General features: G+C 32.7%; 2 protein-coding genes across 2 annotated transcripts; one reads left to right on the forward strand and one right to left on the reverse strand.

Moving 5' to 3' along the window:
- The first annotated feature begins 83 nt into the window (after positions 1-83).
- Positions 84-18,523, forward strand: LOC130653996 (transmembrane protein 214-like). The gene is made up of 20 exons (XM_057456498.1): positions 84-323; positions 4,137-4,351; positions 5,269-5,334; positions 5,472-5,562; positions 5,677-5,808; positions 5,902-5,984; positions 6,466-6,559; positions 7,055-7,136; positions 7,770-7,877; positions 8,146-8,185; positions 8,383-8,484; positions 15,036-15,127; positions 15,567-15,615; positions 15,734-15,841; positions 16,104-16,136; positions 16,328-16,454; positions 16,822-16,918; positions 17,253-17,421; positions 17,790-18,151; positions 18,294-18,523. Exons 1-20 carry the CDS (start codon positions 194-196, stop codon positions 18,316-18,318), a joined length of 2,205 nt encoding a protein of 734 aa, XP_057312481.1. The 5' UTR covers positions 84-193; the 3' UTR covers positions 18,319-18,523.
- LOC130654008 (uncharacterized) lies at positions 10,861-12,898 on the reverse strand. The gene has a single exon (XM_057456511.1). It carries the CDS (start codon positions 12,024-12,026, stop codon positions 11,055-11,057), a length of 972 nt encoding a protein of 323 aa, XP_057312494.1. The 5' UTR covers positions 12,027-12,898; the 3' UTR covers positions 10,861-11,054.
- Positions 18,524-18,540: the final 17 nt, after the last annotated feature.

Raw genomic sequence — 18,540 nt, forward strand, 5'->3', positions numbered from 1 at the left:
GAACTTTGTTGTACGGTTCCAAATCGGTCCGATATTTGGTGGTCATTAGCTATTGTGTAAGTAACTCGCATACGTTGTGTTGAATTCAGCGAAAGCTCCTTTTGTTGTCGTGTTATTTCAAATCAAAGTCTGATTTATTTCCACTTTTTCTTTCTCTGCGCTGACAAAGCTGTACAATACTGTCGAAAGGAGAATGGCAGCAAATAATGGGAAATGGGAAACAGTAGTAAATAAAAAGAAAAGCCAAGTTACTAAATCTGATGTTAAAAGAGCCCAACAAAAATTTATCCAGGGAGAAAAAGTGCCTAAAATCGAAATAAGAGGTAAGCCAAAAATTTGACAGGAAGTTTTATAGTTTTATTATTTTGGCCATTATTTTATTGCATTAAATTTTCCTGAAGTGAAATAAATCAAACTTACCATTAATGGGGTTATTTAGCCTCTTTTGAGTCCAAAAAAGTCAATTATAAGTGACATGGCCAAACGAAGAAGTTCACACTTAACCCTGAAACACACAAAAGAATGTGAACTTAGGGGACATCCAAACTCAAGTTGCTATACTTAAGGTTGATTCTAAAACACTTATGTTTATTATGAGACAATTTTATAGTTATTTTTTCAAAACAGTATAGTGTAAAGGAAAGGGTGAACCCATGGACTTTTTCCAATTATTTTTTTAAAAAAAGAGAAAAAGCTCAAGAAAAAAAGTAGAATAAGGAGAAAATGAAATATACCACACAGTTAGGGCATGATCGATGGTAACCAAATCAGTATACAGGCCCTTTGAAAGGTTTTTCAATATATATATATATATGTATATTTTTATCATTACTTCATAATCACAAGGTCCGTGGTTCGGTATACAGCGCGGACGTGTTTAGCAAGTGTATTTAGAACACCCAAGGTCAACCCATGCCATGCGAGGGAAATTCGGTAGGTAATGCCGGCGTATGCTTCATGTATACATTTCGAACACAGGACCCACATTGATAACAGTGTTTCCAACACTGAAGTGGCTATATCCTGTATAAATATTCGGAATAATAATAATAATAATAATCTGCCTACATTTTTTAAAAGAATTTGAATAATATTACTCTATTGAGATTTGTGATGTCAAATTATCACAGTTTTCATATTTTTATTTTTAGGAATAATATTATGTCTGCCTTTACTTGGACTTTTTGTTTTTCACCACAAAAAATGTGCTGCAAAGCAAACACAAGATCATAAATCATTATAATATTACATTTTAATATCATGCATCATGCTTATAGTACAGTCCAAATGTAAGCTTTGGTTTATGTGCTATACAACACATTTTACAAGTCAAGTCAAAAGCTGTTCTTTTGTTTATTGAAATTACTTTAATGATCTGTGCTTAAAAAGATTACAATAGTCATGCTTCAAACATGTTATTAAAATGTTTTGTGTGGTTGTTTTTTTAAAAAATCTTTCTAAACATTTTATTTGATACTTTTTTTTACAAAACATGTAAAGGATTATAAAACCGTGCACAAAACTACGTTTGTTCTGTTATTAAAAAAATATTACCCTTCTAAACATTTTATTTCTATATTTATCTTTAAACAAAACTATAAAACTCTAATAACAGGTCCTTGTGGATGAAAGTATTTTTAGCTGAGAAATTTCCTTTTCACTTCAACAGCCGATTATATCATAGAGTATTTCCCTGTAAAGAAGCCAGTTAGCCTTTCGTGGTACCATTTTCATAACTTTCATACAACTGCGGCACCATATCAACCTTCTACAGTATCGTTTTGATAATTTAAGCAACCTACTTGTATTAACCTTCTGAGATGCCATTTTAACAGTTTTTAAGCAAACTAAGGTCCTGTTTTAGCTTTACATAATGCTGTTTATATAATTTTAAAGCAACCTATAGTGCTGCTTTAATCTTCTATTGTACGTTTTGATAATTTTTAAAGCAACATACAGATGCATATTAACCTTTTCATCCCTGTTTTTACAGTTTTCAAGCAAGCTATGGCACCTTTTTAGCCTTCTACGGTACTGTTTTAATAATTTTAAGTGCCAAAATGCTGTCGTATTAACCCAGTGTTCGAATTAGAAAAGTAAAGTCGGTTCGCAAAAATTTCGGCACTCTGTAACGAAGTAAACCACCATCTAGATGTGCCCGGGAACACCCTAAATCAATTACCATTTTTCTATCGACGTTCTTTGTTTTATAATTTATAAAAATGCGATCTAACAAAGCGTTTCTATCGCCATTCTTCGTTCTTAAACTTTTAAAATGCAATCTAAAAAAGCATTTCTATCGCCACTTAAAAATGTTTGATTCGCAATTTTATCATTTTCTTTGCAAAGTGATTCGCAAAAATGGCATTTCGATTCGCAAATTGCTGCTAATTCGAACCCTGTAAAACCTTCTTTTTTGTTTTTTTTGTTTTTATAATAGGTTTCCCTGATCTATTCATCTCTTAGTGATGTAATTATTTTCTCTAAAAAAGCAATGGTTTATTATAAAAGTAATTATTTATGCTCGGAAGCTTACATTTAGATTGTACTGTATAATTGCGTTTATCCTTGCATCAAATGTGTTCTTTTTCTTCCAGTTCTGTTCACAAATATGAACCAGCCTATAATAGTCAGTTGGGGAAAACAGGCTATGTAATTTTCTGATTAATTCTAATTTAACCTCACCTAATTAAGCTCTATAGCCTAATTGGGATTTAAAAACATAACTTCTCAAAAAATGTGCACACTCACTTGTTATTTTCCAATTTTGGGACTATGCAGTGCTGCATGTCAAAATTCTAAGGTGTGCTGTAAAAATCGTTTTTCCCATGCAGTTCTTTTCAGTACTAAAGTTTGATTCCTCCCTCCCTGCCTCTATTAGCATCTGTTGAAAAATGTCCCAAGGTTATACTAATTTTCAGTGTAAGGATTTTTAGAAATTATTACAAAAATTGAAAATGTGAAAATTAATATGCAAAAAAATACATTTTTCTCCAGAGCCGATCCTGTCTTTTTGATTTGCATCAGAAACAGCTAATAAAAAGGATATAGGATTTTACAATTTACGAAAAAGAAACACATTATCTTACTATTTCTTCGTTGTTATATGTGGGGATGTTAAACTTGTGCAAAAATTAATACATGTTAAGTATATTTTATTCAGAAATGTAAAATAAGGGCCACTATTCCCAAATAGAAATTTCATTAATGTGGTTTTAGGTATTATTGAAATATTATTCCTTTATAACTGGCATAAATGGGCCATAAGTCCCATATACTTCTCTAATAAATTGGGAAATTTAAGAAAAATTTCAATTGGGAAATAGCCATTTAAGGCCAACTGAGAACACTGGAAGACGCCCTGATAAGGTAACTAGACAGCTGGAAAAAGAAAAAATTCTTTTCCGTCTTAGCAATTAGCTTTATTTGCATACAAATTGTTGACAAAAGCTTCACTGAAAAACAAAAATAGAATAATAACAAATGCTTACAATGTTCTCAATGGTGCAATAGAAAAGACAAAACACAACTTAATGCATGCAAAAATTTACACAGTGAATCTTTCACACATTCTTTCACACATTCACTGCAATCATTACTGTTTTTCTATAAAGTTTTAGAAATGCAATTTAAACAAGGAATGCGAGGGCACAATTTGTGTACCATGTATTTTTTTGTTCTGAAAGAAGCAACAATAACTTGTTTGCTGAACTGTTAACTCTCCGTAAATCAGATGAGTGTGTAAACAAGGGACAGACACAAATAAGCTATATATCTATATTATTTTGTTGAATGACTGACTTAAAATTAGGTCATTTTTAGGGCATAAAAAAGAATTAAATTCCTCTACTTCAATATAACGTTTTTAGAAAAACAATGAATCTTAAAATAAGTTGAACATTTTTTAAAAAAAAACCCGTTTGATTAAGGCTTTAACAATTAGGTACACATTAATAAGCATGCACCTAGCATGGACCTAAACTTCTTTAAGCAGAATTTAATACATATATTTCCATATTTGTTTTATTACGAACAAAAATTAACACAACTGACATCAAGGTGCACAGTGAGGTGCATGAATGGCGTATAAATTGTGTCTATGTTGATTATATTTTTTATGGGTTATTATTGTTTAGATCCAATCAAATTGGATAAAACATCTTATGCTGCTGGATTTGAAAGCAAACGATTAAATGAAAGCGAATCAGATGATGAAAAATACCCATCAAGAGTTCCATTTGAAAGTGTTGAAAATCTTCCAACAAGGTCTCCCAGAAATATTTCAAAGAAGAAAGAAAAGAAAAACCAAAAACAACTGCCTATATTTGATATGAATGCGAAGATGAAAAAGGTAAAAACTTTTAAATTTATTTGTGTACGGATAACAGCATGTGTAATTTAAGCTATGTTTTAGAGTGGATATAGGTTACCCAAATGCCTTTAAAACTTAAGTTGCTGTCATATTTTCTTATAATGTGTATTAAGTTTATTTACAAAAATACTATTTTAATGTTACTTAGTCGTCCTTATAAATATTAAAAAAAAAATGTTTGTTTAAGAAAATGTTATTATGAAATACTTGGGAATTTTTTTTTCTATATTATTAGCTGTTGTGAATCTTCACAGTGGGCACCCCTACTAAAATTCTCCTAAATAACTTGAAATTTTGGACCAAAATATTGATTTCTCCTGAAATTGTCCACTTTGACTCAAATTTGGATGTCATGGGGAAAAATAAAATTAAAATGAATTGGAGAGAGATTCGGATTGAAGAAAGTTAGTTTTTTGAAAACATTTTGGTTAAACTGTGGGATAGAAAACGAAAGGAACACGAACTTTCTGTTTGCATTACACCTGCGGCAATCCCAGTTAAGTATGCAATTATATAAAGTTTATACGGTTCAGGGTAAAACTACAAGATTTCGAATTACAGAGAGAGATTTTTTAAAGGGATTTTAAAAAAAAAAATTGTTCTGATTATGGTAGTTTTTGAATCAGAGAGACTGGAATCGGTTAAGAAAAATTTCTAAAGAGTATCTAAAGTTGACATAAGTTTATCTTTATTATAAAGATATTTAAATTACAAAGATCCTTATGAAAATCGACTGTAATAATATATTATGTTTTATGTGATAAAAAATTGAGCATAATGTTGATCATGCAATGGGACATTATATTTACATAATTACTGCAAGTTAATGAATAAAGCCTCTCTGACATTGAAAAACAGATTAAGTAAGAATGGAAATTTATGTCTGTTCTTTCTAGATTGATATTGCAGCTTTAAAACAACAAATATCTGATGTAAAAGACAAGTTTCCATCTCACCAATTGGTAAATAAATTATTATACCTAAATTGTTGACAGTTTATAAATAAAAAAGTTTTTCATAAATGTCACTTGCAAGGAATCTTTGTGTTTTGCCAATGGAATAATGTTTATTCACTTTCTGCTTTTTTTTCCTTCTTTAGATTTGGTTAAAAGAGATTGCTGGCTGGCTACATATTCAGTTATCTGGACCTCACGAAAAGGGAGATCTCGCATATCTTAACAAACCATCAGGTACACTTATAAGATCAATCTTAACATGCAGAAAAATAATTTTATTAAAACTACTTAGACAACATGCATTACGTATATAGACAAGGCATTTATAGCACGGCATTGATTTTTTAGATTACCCATTGGATGAAGTCCCCAAAGATATCCAAAACGTACTGCTTCAATTAATAAAAGGCTGTGACATTAAAGTTTTAAATAGTTTTTTTTGTTATTTACTGGCATCCTTAATTACAGAAGTTCAGCAAGGTTGGTAATATACAAATCATTTCTTTGTTTTGTTAATGTTAATATTTATTATTTATAGTTTAGTTTTAATTTTTATCGTACTATTTGTAATAGCACATGCTACTGTTGCTGATCGTCTATTAATTCAACTCCTCTGCTCCGTTCATACCAATGTTGTTGGTGATAACTGTGATGAAGTAAGAACTATTTCTATGTTAATTTATTTACATTTTTAAGTCACCCAAATCGCATTACTCTGTCGTTTACATTTTCCTGGGTTAATTGAACTAAGCCATTTTGGTGCTAGTGGAAATGGATAGTATTGAATTTTTAACATAACGTTTTTAGCATAGCCAAATAACAAAATCCCTTTGCACAACCTTACATAAGAAAACATGTTTAGAACTATTTATCAAACTTGAATGGTGTTTCCAACTTTGAAACCTCAAGAGAACAGCAGGAAAGTAAAATCGTATAAAAGTCATGACCTTTACAAAATTAAGATATCAACAGGATGTTTTTTTGGTCATGGGCATATATTAACCCCTTGGTTTTATTTACATTTAAAGAGATGTGTGTGTGTGTGTTTATTTCGGTATTTACAATAATCAGAATCCCCTCAAAATATACACTTGATTAAATCAAATGAAAATAGGCAGTAATTGTAATATATTTTAGGTTGTTGCGGGTAAATCGAGAAACGGGGACTCCTATTTAGCTGTTATTTGGGCATTATCACAAGGAAAAGGAAGTGTTAAGCAAGGATTAGAAAGTAATGTTCTTTATTTTATTTGATGGTTTAAGGCTGTGCTCAGATTTCTTATCATTTCAGCTGTTATTCTTTTTGAATTTTGCTGGCATTCTTAAGGAATTTCTTTGGTAACATTTCCTATTTTTCACCTTATTTAAAACTTAAGCAAATGTCATTTTGCATCAAGAATTTATTATCATGAACTTATATTTCGTGTATTATGCTTAGTAGGGTCAAATTCCTCATCATTTCTTTGATAATATTTCCTTTATTTCACTTCAAGAACTTTTTATCATGAACGTCTAAACATTTTGTATATTTTTGTTGATAAAACCAGCATTATTTTCTTCTTCATTATATAATATATTAAGTTTAAATATCAATATATCAATCTTAGGCATTGTGACCAATAACAGTTTCACTATTACTCTCAGTCATTTGCCATGCTAGCATGGGTTGGATGGGGGTTTTCTTGGTATATTAATATATTTAATATATTTTTCACTTTTGTTATAGTATGGTGGTCATCAATGTATTCAGTTTTGGACAAAAAGCATCATGCAGCAGCATCTATCGCTTATCTTACCAATCTATTACAGTAAGAGTTGCTCATATTTTGTTAAATAATTTTATGCCAACTTTTAAATACTGAAGAGAATTAGAATTCAAAAGTTCAGAAGCAATGTTTACATAAAAATTTCAATTTCACACCTCCACACACGCTTACACTCACAACAATTTATATTTAAAATAAGGGCCAAATTTCGAAAATGTTTTTAGAAGACACACATTTAACTTTTCAAAATTTCACTTGTCATTTCTAACAACTGATGGCTGATGCCAGCACACTTCATTTTCCATTTTTTTTTTCATCTTCACGTAATGCAGACATTACAGAAACTAGTTCATTTTTAATGCACACATCAAAGTATTGCCCAAATGATGCTGTTTGGTCATTTCGAGAACTGGCAAAGAAATTGATTTCCACAAATGTTATCAGGGGCGGCGCCACAATTTCCAACGAGGGGGGCTTAGGCAGAGTGGTAGATTTTGAAATTTTAGTGACAATCAACGAGCAAAGCGAGTTGCTGAAACAGCCCCCACCAGGGGCCGCTGTAGTGTACTGAGGAAACAGTACACTATCAGTGCGACTATCAGTGCGATATAAATCAAAAATATGATAGATTTAGCTCATTCAACTTTTTTTGTTATAATAGACGTGTTTTTCCAGGAGATGCAGCAAATCGAAGATTGAAAAGCCTTATATAAGTCCTGATCAAATGATGCAGTTATTGGAAGTGATCGTGAGTGAAAAATCTCCTTTAGTCCATACACCAAGGTAGGTAATATCTTCTACAAAACATAATATGCTAGCATTTGATCTATTCTACTAAAAAACAAAATATGCTATCGTTAGTAGGATTTAAAATAATGCTATTAAAGTTTGTGTAATTTTTTTATTAAACATTTGATATCATTTCTGATGTTGCGCATTCAATATAGTAATTCTTAATGGGTTTTAACTTCTGTATCCCAGGAAATTGCCAATGGAGATTGGCAATTACTTCCCAACCTATCATTTCTATTTCTTGTTTATTATTTTACAGTTTGATGGACACTCTCAAGAATCATTTTGACCAGTTAACAGTATGTTATTATCCATTACTTTTTTCCCAGATAGGTAAAACCGACTCCCACCCATCCTCAAGAGATAGTAGGTGCTTCCATCAGTAGAGAACACCCTCCCCCACTCTAAAAACAACGCACACAATGGAACTTACTTAGACCTGTATGTTTACACTAAATGTGAAGCATCGTGTATTATGCTGACGTTTCAACTTTAGAGGCTGTTATTAGGTGATAGTCCACAAGAGCATGCTAAAAACGTGTTCACTAATCTTCTTCCTGTTTTGCGAAACCAAGAAGACTCTAATATGAAAGATACTGTAAGTGTTTTTTTAATTTTTATTCGTTTGTTTCTTTTTGTTGTTTGTTTTTATTTGTTTGTGTGTTTGTTTGTGTGATTTTTTGTTTTTTTATTTGTTTTTTGTTTTTTTTACGCTCTCAAGGCCATAAAGCGGATTATTTGGGGGCTTGGGGAAAAATTTTGTGTTTTAAGCGAATTTTAAAAGTTACATTTTTTCATTTAAAAAAAGAGCTGCACCCGGATGAGTATGATTTATTGTTAAGAAAACTTGAGTCTAGCCTCAACAAAAGCGTTGCTTAAAACATGTTGAATTAAAAATTATAAATATATATAGTTTTTTTTGTTCTGCATTAGGAATATTTTTTCTCACCTCTTTCGTATTTTAATTTTATTTTTATTGTTCAGGTGTTCTTTGAAACAGCATTGCTTTTTTAATGTTAATGGAAAACAACCTACTGTTTCGTTAAATTTTCTTTTTTTCTTTTTGGACTTATTCCAATCTTTTTCCAATGATTCATGGTAAAACGTCCTGAAGAAGTAAGCAATGGAAAGACACAATTCGACGAATTTAACCCCTTGCAGTATCTGGGTAGTAAATAAATTGGGAGACATTCATGGCTACTCGTGGCAGAATGTGTCTTTATTTTGTGGCTTCTGCATGATTGCTGGCTTGACAGTAATTTTAAACTTTCTTGTTGTTAAAGTATTATCCGCTCGAAAACGAACGAGCGGTGAAAACCTGTTCTTTTTGTTGAGCATTTCTGATTTTTTTGTTGTTTTTTGGCTGCCGCTTTTCTCCTTGCGCTTTCTAAATCTCTCTTCGGAGTTGAACTGCAAACTCTACCCATGGATGAATTTCTTACCAGTTTTCCCGTTCGGATTTTCTTGGTGTTTAACAACTTTGATTACGATCGTACGATATGTTGTCTTGTTGCACAAGGACTGCCAAAGTGTGTTTCTCGTTAATAAATGGAACAATGTTTTCTGCGTGATAGCATGTCTGGGAAATATACTGCTTGGTTCAATATCAGCTTTGCTAAAAGAGCGGAAGAACGTGCCGAACTGTCTTCAAACCTCCCCAACATCTCGCTTACTCAGGTGGTTATAGTGTGTTTTGAAGCCTTATTGATTTTTTGTAATTCAGTATTAACGATGCGCTTGTATCGTTATGTCCAACGTCAAACGAAGTCGATCGAGGCGCATCGCCACACCAAAGAAGATACAAGCAAAAAAATGAAGAAGACTGTCATTAACATTTTTATATGTTTGACGTTGTGTCAGACTCCACACGCGTTAACAGTTACATCCCTATGGTTTAAACTGGTCGAAAACTCAGAGGCGGTATTCTTTCTGGTGAATATAACGACGTTGTTTTTATTTTCAAATTCATGCTGGAACGCTGTTATTATTTTGCGCTCGTCCAAAGTTCAGAATATGAGGAGCTCGACGCAGTCTAAATGCACGCTTAAAAGTTTTGTAAATAAAACACAAGGCTGTGAGAATGGTTAACTTGATCGATTATGTTTCAGATGTTGGCTAAATGCAAATAGAATAAAGTGTACGGGAGTTTTAAAACACTCAGGGACTAGTAACATTTATTTTTAAGGACATATATTTAAGATTTCATTTAAGATCATTTGTTACGCAAAAAGTTGCAAAGAAGATATATAAATACGACATATTATTACTCTCGTTTTGACTGGCGTAATTATTAATAACAGAAACAAAGAAAGATTGATTTTAAGTCCCTATTTTTGAGAGGTGTACAAACATTTGAAAATGACGCCAGTAAAAGCCGTAACATTAATGTTAATCTCTGTGCTACTATATAACTGTGTCTTTTTTTGTCTTTTTACATTGTTGTTGCGACATATACAGTCACGTAGCTACAAGAATTTTACTTCACCAGTAAATTGATTTCATGAAAAGGGAATGTCATTCCTAAAATGGCGTTTGATGTTACGCTCTTTAATCTTGAATTAATGTGAAAATTTATGTTATGTGATTTTAAACTACATTTTTGGAGTCCTTTTAAATTTTTCAACAAACCCCTCCTTCAAAGGCGGGAGGGGAGGGATACTTCAAATAAAACCCAATTTAAATCAATAATAGAATACAAGTTTTTATATGGCTGCCGATATTTTTTGGCTCCCACGCGCATGCGTGCTGAAGTGAAATTTTAAAAAGCTCATGTAGATCGTCAGTGCTCCGAACTTGTACAGGTGTTTTGTTGTTTATTTTTTATTCAAAATTGCCAAAAAAATGACGACAGCCGTTTATCGTTAATAGTTGTCGCAAATACAATGACGTCATTTTCACCAAAATGGCTGACGATGAGGACATTCACAGTTGGCCGGACTCATTTGTAAGCAGGTTTTATAACAAGTGATTAAGAGTGGGTTAATCAAGGAAGTCAACATCGGTAATTAAGTTAATTGGTTGTATCAATGAACAATAATTTATTAGTATATACACGTGAACAATTCGATGTCTTACAAAATCTAAATGACGAAAATTTTTTCCTTCCTTATTTTACGTGTCCTTGTAAAAAAAAATATTTTTTAAAAAATAGTTACAATCTGTGTTTCGTTACTTAGTCCTATCGACCCATTCCCCTTGCTGGCAAAGCTGCAACGGTCTCAGGTCTTTGCCGTAGTAAGCTTCTAATACCACCTTGGGTTTTCTCGGGCAATATGTTTGCTGGTTCATAAACATGCATTTCTTGACCGGAAAAATATCGCTGACAGCGAATTCTTTCTCAAACTCAGATGGATCTTTAAGTTTATTATTTTTTATTTTATAGTCGTAAATATCGATATGATAGTTTCGATGTATTAAACGACCAAACGGTTCTTCAAAGGAACAGTGGTCGCGATATTTTTTCACTCGCTTGCCCTTGCATGTGTATCGACGTCTTTGACTGTAAGGTAGTTTCCAATCCCTTTGTAAAATCAAATGGAATTTATTGTCAGTGGCGTCGAAGTTTCTTTTGTCGCGTATTTTGTGAAGCTTCATTGCGTGTTTGTGTGAGATGTAAATATCCATGTCCGTGTCTCCAGGGACGATGTCTTGATCTCTCCACGCACCGAGTAAGGAACCGCACGTGAGCATGTAGGGTATATTAAGTTTTTTCGTTATGTCTATCCATCTTTGAAATATTACGCTCAGTATTTCTTTATGTTCACTATCACCGCATGTGTTATCGCCATAATTTGAGTACGGTCTCCCTTCACTTACGTTTAACCACTCACTTATTGAATGAGTTGGTTTTTCGACACTGACGCTCTTCAACAAAAACTCATTCCCTTTAACTTTTCTTCTAGTGTAGTTGGAAAGCTTCGCTTCAGCTTTGTTCATAAGAACTTCAAGCTTGAATCTCAAAGCGTCTCGTTTACCAAGTTTCGGTGTTTCTTTTTTCTGGACTTCTACAGTTTGGCACAAGATGGCTTGACTACTAAATAAACATGAATCTGTCCCCCTTTCCATGTAATAAACGTAACACAATATTACAACCAGTGAAAACCCACACAAAAACTTTATCTTCGTTGTATTGTACATCATATCGGCTTTTTTAGTATTTATACAGACGTGTTTTTGACATTGATAACATTGTCGATTAGTTTTTCTAGTCTAATTCGTTGTCCTGAAAACGTAATTAACAAAGAATTAAAATAACATTGAATAATTACGTTTATGCGCCATGATTATTTAAGACAAATGTTCAAATTGTAAATCATTTAAACATCGATCTTTATAACGTTCGAGTTTACAAGTGTAAACTTTTACTTGTTTGTGAATTTGCGCTTCAAGTATACATCAAATAAGTTAATTTTTGAAATCGAACCTATCATCTTGTTCATTTAGTTTATTTGCGACAGGTTAGACATCAGAGAATAAAACGAGAAAAGTTTCTTTTGCTGTTGGAAACAGAATTTACATTCCAAATAGAAAAATTTTTGTAGATTTTATTTTCAAGAAAAGAAAAAGCTAGGGCGAGATCAAAAGGTCAACCCACTTTCTTCATGTATAACGTTTTTACGATTTACTTATCTTTTAGGCTTGTATGTAAAAGCACAGCTTCATCCAAATGACCACTTCTCTTTAAAATTTCTGCAAATAGAATGTGCAACTTGAAAAAACTTCTTTGTTTGTTTTAAAGTCAACAGATTATTGATATAGTTTACCTTTCTCTCTTTCTGTTCTTCTCGAACTATCTTAGTTGTAAAAAAAGGACAATATAGTCAACGTTGCTTCCCTTAAGTTTCCTGGAATACCTTTATTAGCATCAGCTAAGCATATTCTATTTAGAATTTCTAATATATTTTTATAAGGGGTGAAGCTAGCTGATAAGGAAAGTTAGGCTGTCAAATTCGATCAAAAATTAGCATCTTTAGAAGTTGTCTAGCCTTAGTGAGTAACCAGAAGAAAAACAATGCTACATAATTAGAAATTCAAAGCAAAAGAGTGCTTAATCAAAATCATTTACTGTTTACTATTGCTACAGCCATCACTTGGAATCTTGTTGCTATCATAAACTCTCGAAATTTATATAAGTACATGTTGTGATAAATAACACATTTTCAAAATATGAACTCATATTTAATGTAATTATAAGAACGTCTCAACAAAGTTGTATTATATTAAATTTCTATTTTTAATCCTACTCTACAAATTGATTGGTTGTTGTGCTAATTATTCTTTTGTTTAAATAAAATCTGATTTGTCTGTTCAAAATGTACGAGCGTATTAACCAATCAGAAAGAAATAATTCTCCATGTCTCTCGTGAAAGTAATTACTGTATAATTAAAAAACTTTCACGGACCGTTAAATTTGTAAAATAATATTACGAATATTTAAATTTAATCCCACAGAGAATTAAAAAAATAAGTTACTGACCTTCTGTGCTTACCGTGGAACTTGATAACATTACAATACGACAGCAAAAAAGCTGTTTTCTTTTTTGATGCAATTGCTGGAAATTTTTTAATACTGTAAGTTTGTGTACGCTATTCATGTTTATTTGAGCAGCAAAACAGCTGAAAAACAAAAGATCTCGTAAAAAAATATTTTCGGTAAACACAAAAAATATAGTTCATTAATGAAATACTTTTAGCTATTTTAAAAAACTGGTTGTTAGCCCATCAATGGCGGTTTGGAGCGTTCTGCATACTTTGTGCATCGGCGTACCAACAATTTGATTTTGTTTTTATAAAATAATAAATTTTACTAAAGCCCCATGCACACCATGTTTATTTCGAACATATCTCTACCTACTTATACTTGTCAACCATTTTTTCGTAATAACTGACCTGAAGATGATGCTGGAAGTCATCACTGAAGCCCACATATGGGTAACCAATGTTAAAAATTGAATTGTAGTAGTTGATGAAAGCACTTGCGTTATTTTTAAACTTTGTAACTAGCTAGTTGAGACTTGTGTGAAATCTGAGGCCAAGAAATACAAACTCTTTAAGAAAATATTTTTGTGTGTTTTATCAAAAAGGCCTTTCAAGATAAACACAAGTGTTCTTAATCTTGCATAAATAAAAAAAAATCGATTCCATCAATTAAAATCAATTTGACCATAGATATGCAATTTCCCATTTTTTACAAGTCGACTTTGGTCGAACTTACCCTTGCAAAATATTAGTCATATTTTCCGATAAATTCTTTTGAAAAAGTAGCCAGTTACAGGCGCCTATTTGAAGTAGTAAGTAGAAATTGTTTGTTTTTCTTTTGTTTTTAATTTTGCAACGTAGACTTGGAACTGAAACGAAATCTTTTTCTGTGGTATAAGGTAAAGAAATATACCTTACCTCATTAAATCGTTGTTGTTGTTGTTGTTGTTGTTGTTGTTGTTGTTGTTGTTGTTTTGATTTCGTCCTATCGTGACAATAAAACACGCGTGTTATAGCATATATAATCTCGATTTTTATAAGATTAATTTCTACTTAAGGGATGATAGGGAAAATATTTTTTCAAGGCCATTGATATATGGATATTGATGGCTTGTTTGATTGAAACACGAACACTAGTCCGCGGTAGAAGTATAAATAATTTATTTGCTTTGTGTAGATCATTTCTTGTTGTCACGAGTCTGATTTTGTTTTTGTTGTTTGTGTTGTTATTATTATTTTTTTATTACTGTAGTTGTTGTTTTTGCTGCTGTTCATGTTGTCGTCGTCTCCTCAGTTGTTGTAGTTATCAATGTCGTCGTCAACCTTGTTGCCATCGTCTTCGTTGTCGTTGTTGCCATCGTCTTCGTTGTCGTTGTTGTTGTCGTTTTCGTTGTTGTTGTTGTTGTTGTCGTCGTCGTCGTCATCGTCGTCGTCATTGTTGTTGCCATCGTCGTCCACGTCGTTGTTGTCGTTTCCGTTGTTGTTGTTGTTGTCATTTTCGTCATCGTCGTCTTCTTTGCCGGCTTCGTCGTCGTTGTTGTTGTCATCTTCGGCGTCGTCGTTTTCACGGTCCTGTTACAAGTAAAAGAAAAATACGAAACTTCTGTGTCATTTCTTTCTTCTCTCTTTTTTTTTGCTGATATACTCCACAATGTGTTATCGTTGTCTTAGGTGTGTCAACTTCTCGTCCACTGCTTGATTTTGAATAATCAATGTTTGGAATGGTGGCACAACAATTTTGTTCATCACCTAAGAGAGTCCAGGTAGGATGATTAACAACCTTGGTCCCAGGGCTTTTTCCAAAAAAGGAAAGGCCTGGTATTGGTCAATGGAATTTTGATTTTGGTTGCCTTTCCAAAAACAAGTTTTGTTGATTTTTTTTGTCTTCGACTGTAGTAGAGAACTCCAGTGGAATTACAACCACAACCTATTTAACCTTAGAAAGGGAAATTACAAAGAGAAAATTACCTTCTATAGTTTTTTGTTATGGTTGTTGGTTGTGCTCACCCAGAGGCTTGTTGAATGACTAGTAACTACTTTCTTTGCTAGCCGCATGTCTAAAAAATTAAAAAGCCCTTGGAAGAGAATTCTCTAAAGGTTGAGCATGTGTTTTCTTTCGAAAACGCTAACATGTGAACGAGTAATATAGTTTCATCAAATGTAAACAGTAGGGATGATTTGTTATTGTCCTTATTTTTTTAGTATACTGCTAAAGTACATCAAGGACAACTCTGATGCTATCAGTCAGAAGGTAGCCGATGCTAAATATTTATCTATCTAAATTAATTGATTCTTTGAATGATTGATTTTTTAATTCATTTATTCATTCATTTATTCATTCATTCATTTATTCATTTATTGTTTTCCAGTTTTCAACAACCAAACAATACAGATCAAAAAATGTTCTTCTAAATACATCCACACGGATGCTGGCTTCATTGGCAAAAGTAAACGAACGGGGAAAGTTTGAAAAAAAAGTAGGTCTCTTTGTTTTGTTAGTTTGACCACGGATGTCATATGTATTGCAATTAGTTTTTGGTATCAAAATATTGTGAAAATTGTAATTCTTTTATGTTGTTACGCCCTAATCGCGGTATTTGTGTAGCGGTATTTTTACAATATCCACAGATTCGCCCGTCCTTTTTATATCGCATTACGTGCGTCTCGCTATTTGCGGTACCATTTTTCGTAACTGACAGACAGACGTATACGGGTATTTTAATATAGATTTATTTTCAGGCTGGCTTTAAAGATTGTCGAAAATTGTGTTTGGTTAGTACTTTTTATTGTCACGTCACCTTCTCAATTTTACTTTTTTGACCTCTTGAGAGTCTGTAAGGATAAGTGTTGAATGAGTTTGACGCATGTAGTATTTCTATCAAATCTGAATTATTAAACCCCAGATCGGTGTACATGCAAATCAGATTTTGTTCTCCGTAACTGTATAAATTTCCGCATTTTAGGCTTTGCAACGATCTGAGACACAACGCAAACAAAAATCGTCTTCGCTATGGAGCGCGATAAAATTAATTCTTTTGCTACTGCTTGGGCTTACTGCTGTGGATGTTTACGTCAGCGGTGGTTACCGTGGTAACGCTTTTTTGTTTAATTATTAGTTTACTGAATCGGAAAAAAAAAATTCGTCGCAGAACAGTGACGAAATTTTAATCGAGCGATGCAAGACAAATAATTATCCTTGACGAATGTGGCTAAAGAAAAAGATCATTTTTTTGCGCTGCCAGATAAAATGTATCACTAAAAATACCAAAAATTTAGTCTAAATTGATGTAATCTTGATGCTTTCAGCGGAAAATTTTGTCGAGAAAAATGTTACAAAATTATGTGATAATGACGAAAGTTTACACCGACAAAAAAAATTTCGTCGACGAATTTTTAAGGTACTTCAAGCTTGGGATTAACCCGTAAATTTGTTCTAATTTTCTTCCAATTTTTTTAGCCAGCCATACTGGATTTTACTTAAAAGAATATGGCATTGAAGCGAAAGCTATTGTAGCCTTCGAGTATACCCAAGAAGTGACCGACTCTATGACGAGGTAAGCGAGTTTAAATTATATTTTTCATGAAGCAAGTGAAGAAGTGTTTTGAAATTATGTTAAACTGAAGAATATGTGCGTTTCTCGTGTCCTGTTTAGCATGTCGCGTGCTAGCTGTTAGCGTTCCACGGCATGTCACAAATACTTTTCATCACCAGTATGGTTGTATAGACTTAAATTAAAAGAATCTTTAAAATATAAAATGTTTCCGAATGTAAATCTTCGAGTCCGTGTCAGCATATACATTTTTAACGCAAGTTTGTTTCTTTTTACATTTTGCTCGAGTCTTCCAACTCTGCGAGACAACTGCCAGTTCTCATATTTTGTGTTCTAGATATTGCCAGAAACATGTACCGCACTATTATAGTAAAGTAAGCAAGTATGTCGACCCTGTCATCGAAACGACATGGCAATACATGGTCGTCGCTGGAAAGTTTGTTTACGAAAAAAGTGAACCAGTGAGAGAATATTTGAATGAAGTCGTGCCACCAATTCTTGAGAAGGTAATCTCACCCTCGTTTTTGTTTATCTTTGTTAGTAGTTTTTCTTCCTCGATTGGCCTCGATCGGCCGCTTTTCTTTAATCCTTGTACTTCGAAGTCATTGAGCACGATTTCTGGCCATCTGGTTGATCACTACCGAAGAGGAAATTTAATCCTCTTTTACATGAGCCTAGATTTTGATGTCTTAAAGTTGAGTGGTCTCACATTATAGAAAATAGACCTCATATCGGTATTTCGTTTTTGTTGAGATGCAAATGGCGTTTTTTGGAGTTTAAAGGCTTAATAAAACCTCTCATTCAAGGAGTTTTTTGTTGCGTCAGTTAAATTAGGTACAGCGTTAGTCACTAATACTTTTTACATCTGTTTTAGGTCAGCTTTTTCCTTACTGAACAATACCGCATCCTATCGACTTACGCACTTCAACTGTTACATACTTACTGGCCTATCATCGTGGAACACTTTAAAAGCATGTACGATTATTTATCAACTACAATTCCTTTGCTATTCAAGAATTTTCAACACGCAGTGGCAACCTTAAGTCAAAAGATTTATTCGGTGAATCCTGGATTCTTCGACAACGTATGGAATAGCGTGCTGGATTTGTGGAAATATATAGTCAAAATGACGCCAGTTGCTGTAAATGCTGTTACAGTTTATGCCAACCAGTGTGTGAACGTAACACGAAATGTGTTTAATCATGGGCAAACATGGGTGCAACAACATTTGGGAAAGTACGTTTTCACGTTTTCAAATAAATATGTCGCATCATTTTGTATCTTTTTTTGAACCAGTCAGGGGTCCAGAAAATCTATGTTTATATAATTTTCATAAAATTTTTTCCTGCGTAAATTCATATATTTTACGTATTTTTAGTGCCAACCCAGTTGCTTCGACGTGAAAGGCTTTGGAAAAATATCGATTGTTCATGTTGAACTGAGCTGGGAAATTTAAAGATGTACGGAAAGATATGTGTGCTGTTTTAGTTAGGGAAATTTTTTATTCATGCTTTTTTCATATTTTATGGAAAGAAAAAAATAATTTTTTTAGATAAAATCCATATTGTATTTTTGGAATTATTTATAAAATAGTGGCTTCTACAATTATCCTGTTTGTTTGTGAA

The sequence above is a fragment of the Hydractinia symbiolongicarpus genome, chromosome 8, assembly GCF_029227915.1.
Source record: "Hydractinia symbiolongicarpus strain clone_291-10 chromosome 8, HSymV2.1, whole genome shotgun sequence".
In the NCBI taxonomy this organism is placed as follows: domain Eukaryota; kingdom Metazoa; phylum Cnidaria; class Hydrozoa; order Anthoathecata; family Hydractiniidae; genus Hydractinia; species Hydractinia symbiolongicarpus.

Coding starts and splice junctions, on each gene's coding strand:
- LOC130653996 (XM_057456498.1), top strand. CDS start 194: ATGGCAGCAAATAATGGGAAATGGGAAACAGTAGTAAATAAAAAGAAA. Junction 5,563..5,676: donor ATATCTTAACAAACCATCAG/GTACACTTATAA, acceptor TTGATTTTTTAG/ATTACCCATTGGATGAAGTC. Junction 16,455..16,821: donor CGTCAGCGGTGGTTACCGTG/GTAACGCTTTTT, acceptor CAATTTTTTTAG/CCAGCCATACTGGATTTTAC.
- LOC130654008 (XM_057456511.1), bottom strand. CDS start 12,026: ATGATGTACAATACAACGAAGATAAAGTTTTTGTGTGGGTTTTCACTG.